A 14,689-nucleotide genomic window follows, 5' to 3' on the forward strand; every position below is an offset into this window, starting at 1 on the left:
TCGCGGGGCCGGAAGCGCAGAATGGGGACCAAGATGGCGGACCTCGATTCCCCTCAGAAGCTGTCAGGGGTTCCTCCGCCGCCTGAAGGGGTGGGAGGAGGCCGCTGCTCGGAAATCTCCATCGAGCTCATTCGCTCCCTGACCGAGTTGCAGGAGCTGGAGGCTGTGTACGAACGGCTCTGCGGCGAGGAGGTGGGGGGCTGAGCCTCTTTTTCCAGGAGGATCTAGGGGCAGTGGACGTAGGAGCTGTCAGTCTTGGGAAATCTGGGCTGTGGGAAGTTCTCTCCTTGCCGAGAGAAACAAAACAGCACCTACTCAGGAAGCAGTATAGTTGAGTGGACTTGACGTCTCTGTTCACTCAGTCTGATACCCCCGAGCTCGTTTTCCCTGTTATCTGGGCGATCTGCCCCACCCCGCCATTGATCATTAGGTTTCTTTGACAGAGTAAAGTTAGACTGAGGGTTTACGCCAACTCGCTTGCTTCTCAAAATGAGAACATAGGCTCTCTTGCGTTGACTTAGCAGTTTAAAAATTATGAAACACTTTCACCCCTTTATCTCATTTAAGCGGGAATTCATTGCACATAAACCAAAGCGTTTTAAAACTTCCTCTTGTGGGGAATAATTTGGGGGTGTCGTTTTAGCATTTCGGTTAAATGCACAACTTGGTAGAAGCTTGAGATTTTAAGACTCAGGCACAACTATCTAGTCTTGGACAAGTCCCTTCATCTCTTGTACCCCTGCATTGTATCAAATCAGGGGCGTGGACTATATTCTGTCGAAGATTCCTTGCAGCCTCCTTCACTTTTCCGTGGCGGCCTGATGCTGCCAATCAATACATTTTTGAATGTCAGTTGGGTTTCTTGCCAGTCAGAAGAAAGAGACCTAAGCTGTCTAAAGATCTAAGCTATCTAAGAGATCTAAAAGTTTAGTAACTGTTCCCTAAACCAAACTTTTAATTAAGATTGAGCACAAAACTCAGTTTCAGCTGGGTGGGGGAGAAGGGGTGATCATTAGTATCTTCAAATATTTTCAAATATTAACTTGCACCAACTCTAGCAGTTTCTGATACAATTTTCAGCAAGATATGCTTTATAAAATTAAGTACTCCTGACTCAAGATTCCTAAGCTTGCGTTCACTGAGTCAATCAGTACTTTTGGGGAAAAGTTAACTCGATCTCTGCAGACAGAACAATGGTAGTTCCATATTTGTATTTGATGACTGTCAAGGGGAAGTTTCCCTCTGGATCCTACTGGACTATTTTAATAGAAATGTATACCTAATATCAATGGCTATTATTGAATCATAAACCACATACTATGTTAAGCACTTTATGTTTGTTATTTTGTTTGGCTCACACCACAGTCCTGTGGCATATGTAGTACTATCGCTTTTTTACAGATGAAACTCAAGCGCAAGAAGGTTACGTTAGTTGAGGTAATGCAGTAAATGGCTGAGGGAATTATATTTATCCCTTTTGGATATTGACTGTACACTATGAAGAGACTTTTTGTAACCACCACTTTGGAGCTTTTGTTTCTTTAGCCATTATATTTTAAATGCCTTCCTGTGTTAAGCACAGGAAGCACCCTTTGGGTGTTCATCTGCTAGATGGAATACGGTACACATAAGGTAATAATCATTATGCATTGTGATAAGTGCAAAAATGAAGTATTGTTTGTTAAAGTTCTAGGGGAACTTGGTGAAAGGAAAGAAGATGTTTGAAATGGGATTCATCCTTTAGCTAAGTGATTGGGTTAGATAACTCTTAAGGTTGCTTCTGACCATTCTGAGGACAGAATGTTTCTCTGTGTTTCAGAAAGTGGTGGAGAGAGAGCTGGATGCTCTTTTGGAACAGCAAAACACCATTGAAAGTAAAATGGTCACTCTCCACCGAATGGGGTGAGTCTTCATTTCAGCAAGAGCTGTTGTAAATTCCAACAGGGACCACTGGATAGGTTATTTTTCCTAACTTTCTGTTCTAAAATGCCAGCTGAGTTTGAAATGTAGAGGAGTGTTACCTCAAGGTAAAGTGAACATCTAAGGATATGGTTGAGTGGTTCTAAAAGTGTCCTTGGACCAGCAAGTACCAACATCACTTGGAAACTTGTTAGAAATGCAAATTCTGGGGCCCCATTCTAAACCTACTGAACCAGGAACTCTGGAGGGGGGCGCCTAGGAATCTTTGTTTTAGCAAGCATACCAAGTGATTCTGATGTATGGCTCAAGTTTGAGGACTACAGTTTTTGCAGACTTTGTGTATTTGCTAGTCATAAAAATTGCTCTTTGATCTCATCACCCTCTTAGATTGTTGGTTAGTGCATTTTATGCTCACTTAGCAATTGGGAGAATCTCTTCTCTAATTCATTGGCAATACCTATTTAGGAGTTTTTTTAGTAGTTACAGAAATTAATTTTTTTATTAACTATAGGCCTGAATTTTCAGTAAAACACTCTTGATAAGAAGCTGTGATAGAGTGAAGTGAGCTAAGAGTTGTGGGAGGTATAAAAGAAGATGTAGTCGCCATCTACAAAAAAAATTTTTCCGTCTCTTACTCCTATCCTCTGCCTCTATGGATATGTGTGTGCTGACACTGTGTGTCTCCAGTCCCAACCTACAGCTGATTGAAGGAGATGCAAAACAGCTAGCTGGAATGATCACCTTTACCTGCAACCTAGCTGAGAATGTGTCCAGCAAAGTCCGTCAGCTTGACCTGGCCAAGGTAATCTCATTCTGCTTTTGATGTTTGAGTTAGTAAAGGGTAGTAGAGAACCCACCTCATTAGAAATTGGAGCAGCACCATCCGATAGAAATCTAATGCAAGATGCCAAAACCAGACAAAGATATCACAAGAAGAGAAAACTCCAAACCAATAGCTCTTATGAATAGACATAAAAATCCTCAACAATACTAGCAAACCGAATCCAGCAACATATAAAAAGGGCTATACTATAACCAAGTGAGATTTATCACAGGAATGCAAGATTGGTTTGACATCTGAAAGTCAATTAATGTACTACACCGTATCAATAGAGTAAAGGACAAAAACCACATGATCATCTCATAGATTTAAAAAAAGCATTTGACAAAATTCAACCCCCCTTATGATAAAAACACTCAACAAACTTGGAATAGAAAGGAACTTCCTCACCCTGATAAAGGGCATCTGTAAAAAACTCACAGCTAACATCATAATTATTGGTGAAAGACTAGGTGCTTTCGCCCTAAGATCAGCAACAAAACAAGGATGTCGGCTCTTGTTGCTTCTCTTCAACATTGTACCAGAGGGTCTAACCAGGGCAATTAGGAAAGAAAATGAAATAAAAGTCATACAGATTGGAAAAGAAGAAATCTAACATGAACCACATATGTAATTTTAAATTTTCTAGTAGCCATGTTTGAAAAGTAAAACAGATGGGGCTGGCCCTGTGGCCAAGTGGTTAAGTTTGCGCACTCCGCTGCAGGTGGCCCAGTGTTTCATCGGTTTGAATCCGGGGCGCGGACATGGCACTGCTCATCAAACCACGCTGAGGCAGCGTCCCACATGCCACAACTAGAAGGACCCACAACGAAGAATATACAACTATGTACCAGGGGGCTTTGGGGAGAAAAAGGAAAAAAATTAAATCTTTAAAAAAAAAAAAAAAAAGAAAAGTAAAACAGAAATAGGTGAAAATAATTTTAATACTATGTTTTATTTAACCCGTTATATCCAAAATACCACTTAAATATGTAATCACTTTAAAATGATATTAATGAGATATTTTACCTTCTTTATTTTTGCACTAAGCCTTTGAAATCCAGTGTGCATTTTACATATATATATACAGATCTTAATTTGGACTAGCCACATTTCAAGTGCTCAGTAGCTACAGGTGGTTAGTGGCTACTATATTGAGTAGCACAGGGTCTGGGCTCTTGAACGAGTCAGTCCCAGCCTCAGTTTGCCCTTCTGAAGTAGCATAACCCTTCCCTATTTGTTTGTTCAGATTCTGCAAAAATATCTTACCATAAAACCCTATAGCCACACAGCCAGCAACTCACATATTAAAGTTTTTTAAACATTCTTGCTTATTCTAAAAGAAAAATACTTTCCACTTATTTCACTTTATTACTTGGTTTACAGTGTCACGTTCCCCAAATACATTCTGGTTCTATTATAAATTTAACAATATAAGCTAAATATAAATATGGATTATCCATGTTCCTGCTTCCATTAAAATGAATGATCTGGTCATATAAATATTAAACGACACTTGTCAGTGATATTGACCATCATCAGTAACAGGTTTTTTTGTTTGGTTTGGTTTGGTTTGGTGAAGAAGATTGGCCCTGAGCTAACATCTGTGCTAGTCTTCCTCTATTGTGTATGTGGGATGCTGCCACAGCATGGCCTGATGAGTGATGTGTAGGTCCACACCCGAGATCCAAACCTGCGAACCCTAGGCTGCCAAAGCAGAGCATGCGAGCTTAACCACTACGCCACCAGGTGGCCCCTCAGTAACAGTTTTGTGAGTGGCAGTCGTGGTGTTTTTTAATTCATCAGTGAAACCTGAAAAGGACCTCTAGTTATCCAGATTCAGCACCTGAATCTCCCTACCTTCTGGAGAGATGTTTTTGAAAGCATAGGACATTATTCTAAGCACCAAGTCTTTTTGCAGAACCGCCTCTATCAAGCCATTCAGAGAGCTGATGACATCTTGGACCTGAAGTTCTGCATGGATGGAGTTCAGACTGCTTTGAGGAATGAAGATTATGAGCAGGCTGCAGCCCACATTCATCGCTACTTGTGCCTGGACAAGTCAGTCATTGAGCTCAGCCGACAGGGCAAAGAAGGTTGGCATTGCACACTGTTGATTTCTGGTTTAGTTACAAGCATCTGTAATCTGAACTAGGCAAAGTCAACCAGGAAAAAGTCATCTGTTAGGAAATTTCCTTGTCTAGTACTAGACCCTTATAAGTCCTAGACCATCCCAGGGCATGTGTTGTTGTTCCCATTTTATGGGAAAGGAACTACTTGACCATATTGCCTACTTATAAAATTAATTTCTTAGCCTGGTATTCTGGGCCTTCCGTGATCTCCACCCACTCTCTCTTTCTAGCCTTATGTCATGCTATTCACTCATACATCCATTCATTGTGCACATATTTGTTGAGCTCCTCTATATGCCAGGGTATATACTACTTGCAATACTCCACAAATACTCTTTTCATCCTTCTGTTTCTATTTCTTTGCTCATTTCATTCCTTTTTCATGGAATGTATGTTTCTCCTATTCAGGTATCAAAATCCTGTCCATCTTTGAGAGATGGGATATCATCTCTAAGAAGCCTTTTCTGATTACTTCAACCAGAAATGTGACTTGTGGGCACCTTTCTTATGACACTTTTCATACGCTGATTTTTATTATAGTTATTTGTACACAAATCTTATCTCTTTCACTTGATTATAACTTCTGTGACAGTAGGATCATGGCTGATTCATCTCTTAATTATCCATATTGCTAGTACAGTATCTTGCACACAGTAAGTGCTTAATACATATTTTTTGAATGAATAGTAGGTGTGCAGACTAAGTGGCATAGACCTGACATAGTACCATTCTTTACGTTTATTCCCATTTTCTTCCCGTTGCACAGGAAGCATGATTGATGCCAACCTGAAATTGCTGCAGGAAGCTGAGCAGCGTCTCAAAGCCATTGTAACAGAGAAGTTTGCCATTGCCACTAAAGAAGGGGATCTACCCCAGGTGGAGCGCTTCTTCAAGATCTTCCCACTGCTGGGTTTGCATGAGGAGGGATTAAGCAAGTTCTCAGAATACCTTTGCAAGCAGGTATGGGCCCCTAATAGCTTGGCAGGATAATGGTATGGTTCTCTGCCTGCAGATTGGGGCGCTGGAGGGATCTAGTTTCTGTGGATACTTTCTTGCCACAGGATTTGACTCTTTTCTGCTCTTGCGGACTGGATGCATACATTCATTCAACACTATCTGTTGCGAGTCTACTTTGTACCAGGCATGGCCTAGATATCTGCTAGGCCATGATGCACATTTATTTCCAATGGACCAAGTAAAAGAATAGGAAAATTAAAATGCAAATTCTCTGAAAAGTTGTCTCACCCTTTTCAACTTGTCAGCCAGGAACTGGCTTCTTTTAAGAGCATTTGGAGTTGTTGGTTAGTGGTTTTAAGACTTCACCAGGCTTGAGTCTCAAAATAAGGCACATTGAGATAAAGCAGGTGAGGTCACTTAAGGTTTAATCCTGGAAAAGAAACAGGCTTCAGCTAAAGTCTCAGTGCCCTTCCCCCTGACCTCAGATGGAGAGAAGCAAATCTCAGCAGACATGTGTGCAGAGGGTTGTTGAGGGTTTTTTTTAACTATATGTCAGAGTCCATCCTCTTCCTCCCCCACAAAATTCTCTATAATGGAACACTCTTCTGCCATTAAGAAAAATGAGGGTCCAGCCCCGTGGCCTAGTGGTTAAGTTCTGTATGCTCTGCTTTGGTGGCCCAGGTTCGGTTCCCGGGCATAGACCTACACCTCTTGGCAGCGGCCATGCTGTGGCAGGAACCCACATACAAAAGAGAGGAAGATTGGCACAGGTGTTAGCTCAGGGCAAATCTTTCTTAAGCGAAAAGGGGAAGATTGGCAACAGATCTTAGCTCAGTGCACATCTTCCTCAGTAAAAAAAAAAAAAAAGATAAAACCTGAGACAGTTCCATTTGTGCTGACGTATTTCACTCTCTAACATATGTGGTTTGTTAAGTTAAACAACAGTATGCTACCATCCCTGTTTAAAATGAGGGGGTTGGCAATAAGGATGTATGCTTGTATAAGTGTAGGATGTTTTTGGAAGGGCTAACAGTGGTCATCTCTGAAGAGAAGACTTAGGAGACCAAGAGACATAGGTAACAGGAAGAATCACTTTTCACCAAACACTCCTTTGTTCCTTTTGAATGTTTAAGTGTGTGTGTGTTTTACCCATTCTAAAAAAATGATTAATTAGAAATAAAATTTAACTGCTTTATGGTGCTTTTTTTAATCAGTATTTTGCCCTCTGGGACTTAGAAATGGCTTCTACTTTATCCCTTAAAATTCCCTTCCACAGTACCCAGATTCCTTGTGCTGCTCCACAAAGCACCATTAGTGATAGCTGTCATACTTTGAGAAAACTGTTGAAACTGAAGACTCTCCCTTGGCTAATGGCAGTACATATTTTCAGAGAAAAAGAAAGCATTACTTATAGCTCTGAATGGAAGAAGAGCTACCACTGTGCTCCAGTTCTTTGTCCTGCCTGAGGCCCAGACAACCCAGAGCTCCCACGAGAGGTTCCTCTGTGCTGCCTAGGCTTTCAAGCATCAACAGAAACATGAGGAAAAGAAAGCCAGTGGGAGATTTTTTTGGAAAACAGAGGCTAGCCTTTGGTCTGAGAAATACATGTGGATTTTCTGCTTCTTTCAGGTGGCCAGTAAAGCTGAGGAGAATCTACTTTTGGTGCTAGGGACAGACATGAGTGATCGAAGAGCTGCAGTCATCTTTGCAGATACACTCACTCTTCTGTTTGAAGGCAAGCCTCTTTCTCCACTCTGGCGAGACTGGAGACATTTCTATCTAATACCTGCATCCAAGCTTTTCTTCTCTGCTCGCTAGCTCGATGCCTTTAATTTAATCTTGTAGTTTACTATGTATTAATTTATTGGAGAATTAACTTCCCAATTCAGTGTCTGATTAGCAAAGATTAGTTAGAGTCTCTCAGGTGTTTTGATCCTCTCTAACCCTCAAGACCCAAACTCTAAGAGTAAGTTTAATAATTAATAATATTAAAATAAATTACTGGGAAGAGAGTGATGCTGATTTCTGAAGATGCTCCTATAGGAACAATCAATGTAACTTATCAAATGCCTACTGATATACCAAGCACTGTGCATATTTAACAGACAAATTTGCTTAGCAACTCCCACCAAGAACCATTTGTATTCATTTTGGGAGGTGAAACAGCCAAATAGGTTTGAGTTAGACCCTGGGTCAATCCTGGATGAAAAAAGGAGTTTATTTTGTGGGAAGAATATTTGGAATCCAACCCTCTCTCTGTCTCCTTTCTAGGGATTGCCCGCATTGTGGAGACCCACCAACCAATAGTAGAGACCTATTATGGGCCAGGGAGACTTTATAACCTGATAAAATATCTGCAGGTGGAATGTGACAGACAGGTGGAGAAGGTGGTAGACAAGTTCATCAAGCAGAGGGACTACCACCAGCAGGTGAGCAGGGAAAGCCACAGGCATTTTGGAAGCAGCATTAGCCAGCAACACTGAATAGTAAATTGCGGGGGGCCGGGGGGGGGGGAATGAAAAAAGTTGCAGACAGGAGAAAAATAAATCCCAAAGGCAGACTGGCCTGCATCTTGCCTATCACCAGCTTACTTTGGACTTGAGGTGTTGTCAGGATGACGATGGCCTCAGTACAATATTGAGAAGGAAATAGAAAGAGCTTACTGAAAGGAACACAACAGAAACGTTGACCAGTTCTCTATCACAGAATGTTCAACAATGCCTTTTGGTGATATTATGAGAATTTTATTTCTTAAGGTCCTAGTTAGTGTCAAGTAGTTTGTCTCAAATTTCTCCTTAGTTCCTTAAGTGCTAAAGGTACCATTTGCTTTTTCAGAACTTTATTTCTCCATTCCTTTAAGCATAGAAAGTAAGAATATGACTTAGAAATAGGAGAAGCCCCATACAATTTTGTTTCTAGAACGCTAGGTGACTCCTGACAATAGTCCATTGGAACATCATTAGCATCACTTTTAAGTGCAATAAAATAGAGGTGAGCATTCACATCTAAATCAAAAGTAAATCTTTGGCTCATCATCCTGGAAGCCTACTTTTGTCCTACCTCATAAACAAACTTGTAAGCCAGAAGTTTGGAGTGACCAGGAAGAGGCAGATAGAAGGAGGATGGGGAAAGCATTCTCATTTCTGTGGTGTATTGCAGTTTCGGCACGTCCAGAACAACATGATGAGAAATTCTGCAACAGAAAAAATAGAACCAAGGTAATAAGCCTCTTTCCTTCAGCCCATAGGAGTTTGAATTGGTAATCATGTATCATTCAGAGAATACTCTGTTACAGTGTGGTCTATGTTTTAAAAATATTTTATCTATGACTCTTTTTTTTAATGGAATATATCATACAAACAAAAGCGTATGTGTAACATATGTGTGGTTCATAAAGTATAAATGATTACCAATGCTTTTTTTTTTTACAAAGATTGGCCCTGAGCTAACATCTGTTGCCAATCTTCCATTCTTTTTTTTTCTCCCAAAGCCCCAGTACATAGTTGTATATCCTAATTGTAAGTCATTCTAGTTCTTCTATGTGGGATGCCACCACAGCATGGCTGATGAGCGGTGCATAGGTCTGCACCCAGGATCCGAACCAGCAAACACCTGGGCCACTGAAGCAAAGCATGTAACTCAACTGCTCAGCCATGGGGCTGCCCCTACCAATACTTTTGAAGCCCCCAAAGTGACTCTCCTCCTCTCGCTCCCCCAAAGATAACTACTGTCCTAAAATTTTAAAGTTTTTCTTTTTTCTAATAAAAGTAATATATGCTTGTAAAAAGAAAATCCAAACATAAAAATGTATTCATTCAATCGACAAATTTTTTATGGAGTACACATTATGTGCCAGACACTGGTCCTTGGTACTGAGGATATGGCAACAAGCAAAGTGAGCAAGACAGACATAATTCTTTCGTTGTGGCGTCTATGGTCTATAAAGTAGACAGATAATAATACTAGCAAACACATATAGTGTTTACCACATGCCAGGCATTGTTCTAAGCACTTAAAAATTAAATTGTTTAATCCAGGGTTTCTCGGCCTCTGTACCGTTGGCATTTTGGCTGGATAATTCTTTGTTATGGAGGACTGTCCTGTACATTCTAAGATGTTTAGCAGCATCCCCAGCCTCTACCCTCTGGATGCTGATAGTGTGATGTCATCAGACACTGCCAAATGTCCCCTGGGGAGTAAAGTCACCCCAGTTGAGGATCACTGACTTAATCCATAAACATTTCTTACAGATGAGGAAGCTGAAGCTTGGAGAAGTTAAGTGACTTGCCCAAGGTCATACAGCTAAAAAGTGGCAGAGCCAGGAATAGAATCCAAGCAATCTGACTCCAGAGTTTGTGCTATTAACCACTGTAATATACTAAATGTAGAGTAGAGAGAGTATGTAATGAAGTAGTGTAAACTAAGTTGATGAAGTTCAAGGAAAAATTCCTGAGGAAATAACCTTATATCTGAGACCTCAAGAGTAAGTAAGGATAAGAAGTGAAGAGTGTCCCAGGTAGAGTGGGGGGAGGGGGGCAAGCATGTGCAAAGGTCCTGGATGTTTGAAAAACTGAAAGGCAGCCAGTGTAGTTGAAAGGCAGAGAGTTGGGGAGAGCCTGATATGAGATGAATCTGGACAGGGTGTTGGAGTCAAGCCATTCAGGGTCTTGTATCCTAAGAGCTAGGAAATCATGTGATTATGATATGACTAGATTTATGTTTTGAAAAGATCTCTTGAACTTCAGTGTGGAAAATGAGTTAATTTGTGTATATAATGTAAAAGAAAGGTTCAACTTCACTCTTTATAATAGTTATCCCAGCACAATTTGTTGAAAAGACTATTCTTTCCCTATTGAATTCTTTTAGCCTCTTGTTGGAAATCATTTGGCCATAAGTGTGATTTCTGGACTCTCAGTTAATCTCCATGTCTGTCCTTAGGCCAGTACCACACTGTCTTGATTGCTGTAGGTTTGTAGTTAGTTTTGAGATTGAGAAGTATGTTTTGTTTTGTTTTGTTTTTTCATGATTGTTTTGGCTGTTCATCTGGTTGGATGAATGGGTGTGGGTATATCCTGAAATCGCACCAAAGCTAAATAAGAGGTTGGAGGGGTGTGGTTTCGTCTACATGAGGCATAGATAATTTTTACTCAAACCACTTTTGAAAACACACCTCCCAATCTCTTAATAGCCCTGGCAGGATTTTAGGAGATGAACGATTCAGATGAAACATGTAAATAGAATATGTGGTTGACAGCTGCCTCTGGTTATAATCCAGCCAGCAGAGCCAGGATGACTATCTGACGGAGCTGACCCCTGTGGGCCCCGGGGGGAGGGGGAGTTTGGGGTTATGTTTGCCCTGTAGCTTTTATATCTGAGGGAATCTAGTGCCCTCCTGCTTATTCCTTCTGCTCCGTGTGTCTCAGGGAACTGGACCCTATCCTGACTGAAGTCACCCTGATGAATGCCCGCAGCGAGCTGTACTTACGCTTCCTCAGAAAGAGGATCAGCTCTGATTTTGAGGTGGGGGACTCCATGGCCTCAGAAGAAGTAAAGCAAGGTAAAAGGTGTTTCCTGTATTCTCTAGGAGGGCTGGGGTATAGTTGGTACTGTTTTGTAGTAGTTAAGCCACAGATCTCATCATAGAAAATAACTAGAACTTGTTAGCTTCTGGGAGTCTGTGGGCAAATTGACTCCTAGGAGGAAATCTAGACTTACCAAATTTTGGAATTGAACTGGACCTCTGAGGCCATCTGATCATTTTACAAATGAGGAAAGCTAATGCCCAGAAAGGTTAAATGATTTTCCTCTGCTCTTTTGCCCATGCCATGCTTCCTCACCAGATCTGATTATGGATTGGTGTTTACTTTAAGTAGGTGATATGTGCACATAATAGGTACATAGACAGAACAAAAAGATACAGATATCTTCACAAGGGAACTTTTGGGAAAGATAGGAACATTCTAAAACTGGGTTGTGGCTATTGTTGCAAAACTCTATGAAATTACTAAAAAATCATTGAATTGTACCCATATAATGGGTAAATTTTATGGTATATAAATTACACCTCAATATAGTGTCAAAGTATAATATTAAGAAAAGAGTATTAATATAAAGAGTACACAAAAAGAGTATATCATGTAAAGAAAGCCTTTCACTCTCTCCCTCAGTCTCCCAGTTCCCCTACTCATAATTTTTTTTTTTTTGATGAGGAAGATTCGCCCTGAGCTAACATCTGTTGCCAATCTTCCTCTTTTTTCGCTGGAGGAAGATTAGCCCTGAGCTAACGTCCATGCGAATTGTCCTCCACTTTATATATGGGTCGCTGCCTCAGCATGGCTGATGAGTGTTGTAGGTCCACACCTGGGATCTGAACCCACGAACCCAGGCCCCCAAAGCAGAGCACACTGAACTTAACCATTATGCCATGGGGCTGCCCTCCGCCACAGTTTTGTTTTTTTTGGTTTTTTTGTTTTTTTTTTGCTGAGGAAGATTGGCCGTGAACTAACATCTGTGCCCATCTTACTCTGTTTTATATGTGAGACGCCCACCACAGCATGGCTGGATGAGCAGTGCGTAGGTCCGTGCCTGGGATCCAAAGCAGCGAACCCCAGGCCACCAAAGCAGAATGCACAAACTTAGCCTAAGTCACATTAGCCACGTTTCAAATGCTCAATAGTGGCTACCATATTAGACAACACAGACATAGAACATTCCCATCATCATCAGAAAATTCTGTTGGATAACACTACTTTAGAGAATGAGATGTCCTGTACCCAATATATTTCAGTCTTTGCCCTGGAAACTTACATCTTTTGAATCTTACTAATTAATCCTAAGGAAATAATGGAAAAGAAGTAAAAAAATCTTTGTACAAAAATGGCCACTATAATTTCCAATTACTATGATATCCAATTACCTCTAATAATGACAAAACATTTGGGAATAACCCGAGTGTCTAAAAATACGAGAGTAGTTTAAAAAAATACAGACTATCTACCTGATGAAATATCACACAGCCATTAAAAATAAGTAATCTAAAAAGAAGAAAAAATAAACTATGTAGAAACAATGAAAATATTTATGTATAATTTTTTAAAGCAGAATACAAATTTGTACCTGTACAGTGATTATAACTGTGTAGATTATGTACAGATTTGGAACAGAGACTAGAAAAGAATGTGAAAAAATGAAAAAAGTTGATCTTCTTCCCTTGGAGAAGAAAAGTGAGCATTCCTTTCTTGGCTGTCCCCTAGAACACCAGAAGTGTCTGGACAAGCTCCTCAATAACTGCCTATTGAGCTGCACCATGCAGGAGCTAATTGGCTTATATATTACCATGGAGGAGTACTTCATGAGGGAGACTGTCAATAAGGTAGGACAGAGGACACATCCCTTGGAAGTGGGGCTTCCTGTTCAAGAAGTCAGGCTGAAGGAAATGGCCAAGGTGTATCATATTTCTTGGTACTGCCTTGAGGTTACCCTTGCATGCAGACTAAGTGGCACCACTTTGTATGGGTAGAGGGCGTCTTTAGAGTTGTCGTGCTCTTTGTGGACCCAGCTGGGACTTCTTTCCCAAGGATCACAAAAGAACACCTCAGCTCCTCAGGGAGCCTACTTGTTCCCTTCTTCCCTGGAGGTATGTGGGTGAGGAGTCTTGGGGAAAAAGGGCCTCTCTTGAAGTCTTACATCCCAGGTAACAGTTGTCCTCAAGCCAAAGGCCCTAAATACTTAATTTTCTAATGTAATGATCAATAGGGAAATGAGCTATTTTGGCAAAGAGGAGCCACATCAAGCTGTGACCAGAATAAGCCATGTTGGGAAAAACATGCACAAGGTAGAGAAAAGGAAGCAAAGCCTGGGCCTGTTCCAGGACCGTTTAGAACAGTGACATGCAGATCTAGGGCCCTCACTGAGTGCTTTGCCTTTTGGGTAGGCTGTGGCTCTGGACACCTACGAGAAGGGCCAGTTGACATCCAGCATGGTGGATGATGTCTTCTACATTGTTAAGAAGTGCATTGGGCGGGCTCTGTCCAGCTCCAGCATCGACTGTCTCTGTGCCATGATCAACCTCGCCACCACAGAGCTGGAGTCTGACTTCAGGTATGATTGACTCCCTTTCTCCTTTCTAGGAGGCAGAAAGGTCCTAATATGACTGATTCCTGAGGCCCATTTGTTTCTTCCTGTTTTCCTTATGATTCTAGTGAAGTTCTATAGAAGATAAAAGCTCCTATCCATAACACAACATCCTTGGCTCCAGGCAGCTGTACAACAGATGTCTTATGGGCCAAATCTGTGTTCCCTGGACAGGATTGGACCAATAAGGTCCTCAGACCTAGGAAGGAGAACAGGTGGTTCAGATGAAGGCAGTAGTTGTAATATTAACGATCTTAGTTACCATTGCTACAGGCCAAGCACTATGCTAATCTCCTGCTCTTATTCAGTCTCAATAACAACCCTGTGAGTAGGCACTATTAGCTCTCTTTTATAGATGAGGAAACTGAGGCTTAGGGAGATTCTATCTCTTGTCAAAGATCACACATCTCATAAGTAGTGGAATAAGGACTAGAGTCCCAAACCAACTGTCTTGAAACCTGTTCTCTCAACTCTTACACAGTACTTCCTTTCATTAAGCTGTACTGAAGAGTTTGTTGGAGCTCAGTGATGATAACTGAAGGCCTCATAGGAAGTAAATAGTTGGCCAGTCTCCTCTGCGTGTTCTTGTCACATGAGTGCTCTTGAGGGGCTGTTTGGTCTGTCTCATACCCTGGCTGCTCAAGGTCTCCTACAGTGATCTCAGGGATTAGTTATTCCCCCGCAAAAGAGCAATTTGTTCTGCTGGGTCAGGGTAGTAGGCCCTCTG

General features: G+C 41.2%; 1 protein-coding gene across 1 annotated transcript in view; it reads left to right on the forward strand.

The window, feature by feature from the left end:
* COG4 (component of oligomeric golgi complex 4) overlaps nt 1–14,689 on the forward strand; it is a 24,715-nt gene continuing 10,026 nt past the window's right edge. Inside the window, exons 1-11 of the mRNA XM_014829142.3 lie at nt 1–192; nt 1,820–1,902; nt 2,608–2,722; nt 4,662–4,836; nt 5,639–5,832; nt 7,459–7,564; nt 8,101–8,258; nt 8,989–9,047; nt 11,253–11,386; nt 13,083–13,201; nt 13,763–13,929. Of these exons, the coding sequence (XP_014684628.1) occupies nt 22–192; nt 1,820–1,902; nt 2,608–2,722; nt 4,662–4,836; nt 5,639–5,832; nt 7,459–7,564; nt 8,101–8,258; nt 8,989–9,047; nt 11,253–11,386; nt 13,083–13,201; nt 13,763–13,929 (1,481 nt within the window). The 5' untranslated portion in view covers nt 1–21. The remainder of the gene's footprint in view (nt 193–1,819; nt 1,903–2,607; nt 2,723–4,661; nt 4,837–5,638; nt 5,833–7,458; nt 7,565–8,100; nt 8,259–8,988; nt 9,048–11,252; nt 11,387–13,082; nt 13,202–13,762; nt 13,930–14,689) is intronic.

This window comes from Equus asinus, chromosome 28, assembly GCF_041296235.1.
Source record: "Equus asinus isolate D_3611 breed Donkey chromosome 28, EquAss-T2T_v2, whole genome shotgun sequence".
Classification (NCBI taxonomy): domain Eukaryota; kingdom Metazoa; phylum Chordata; class Mammalia; order Perissodactyla; family Equidae; genus Equus; species Equus asinus.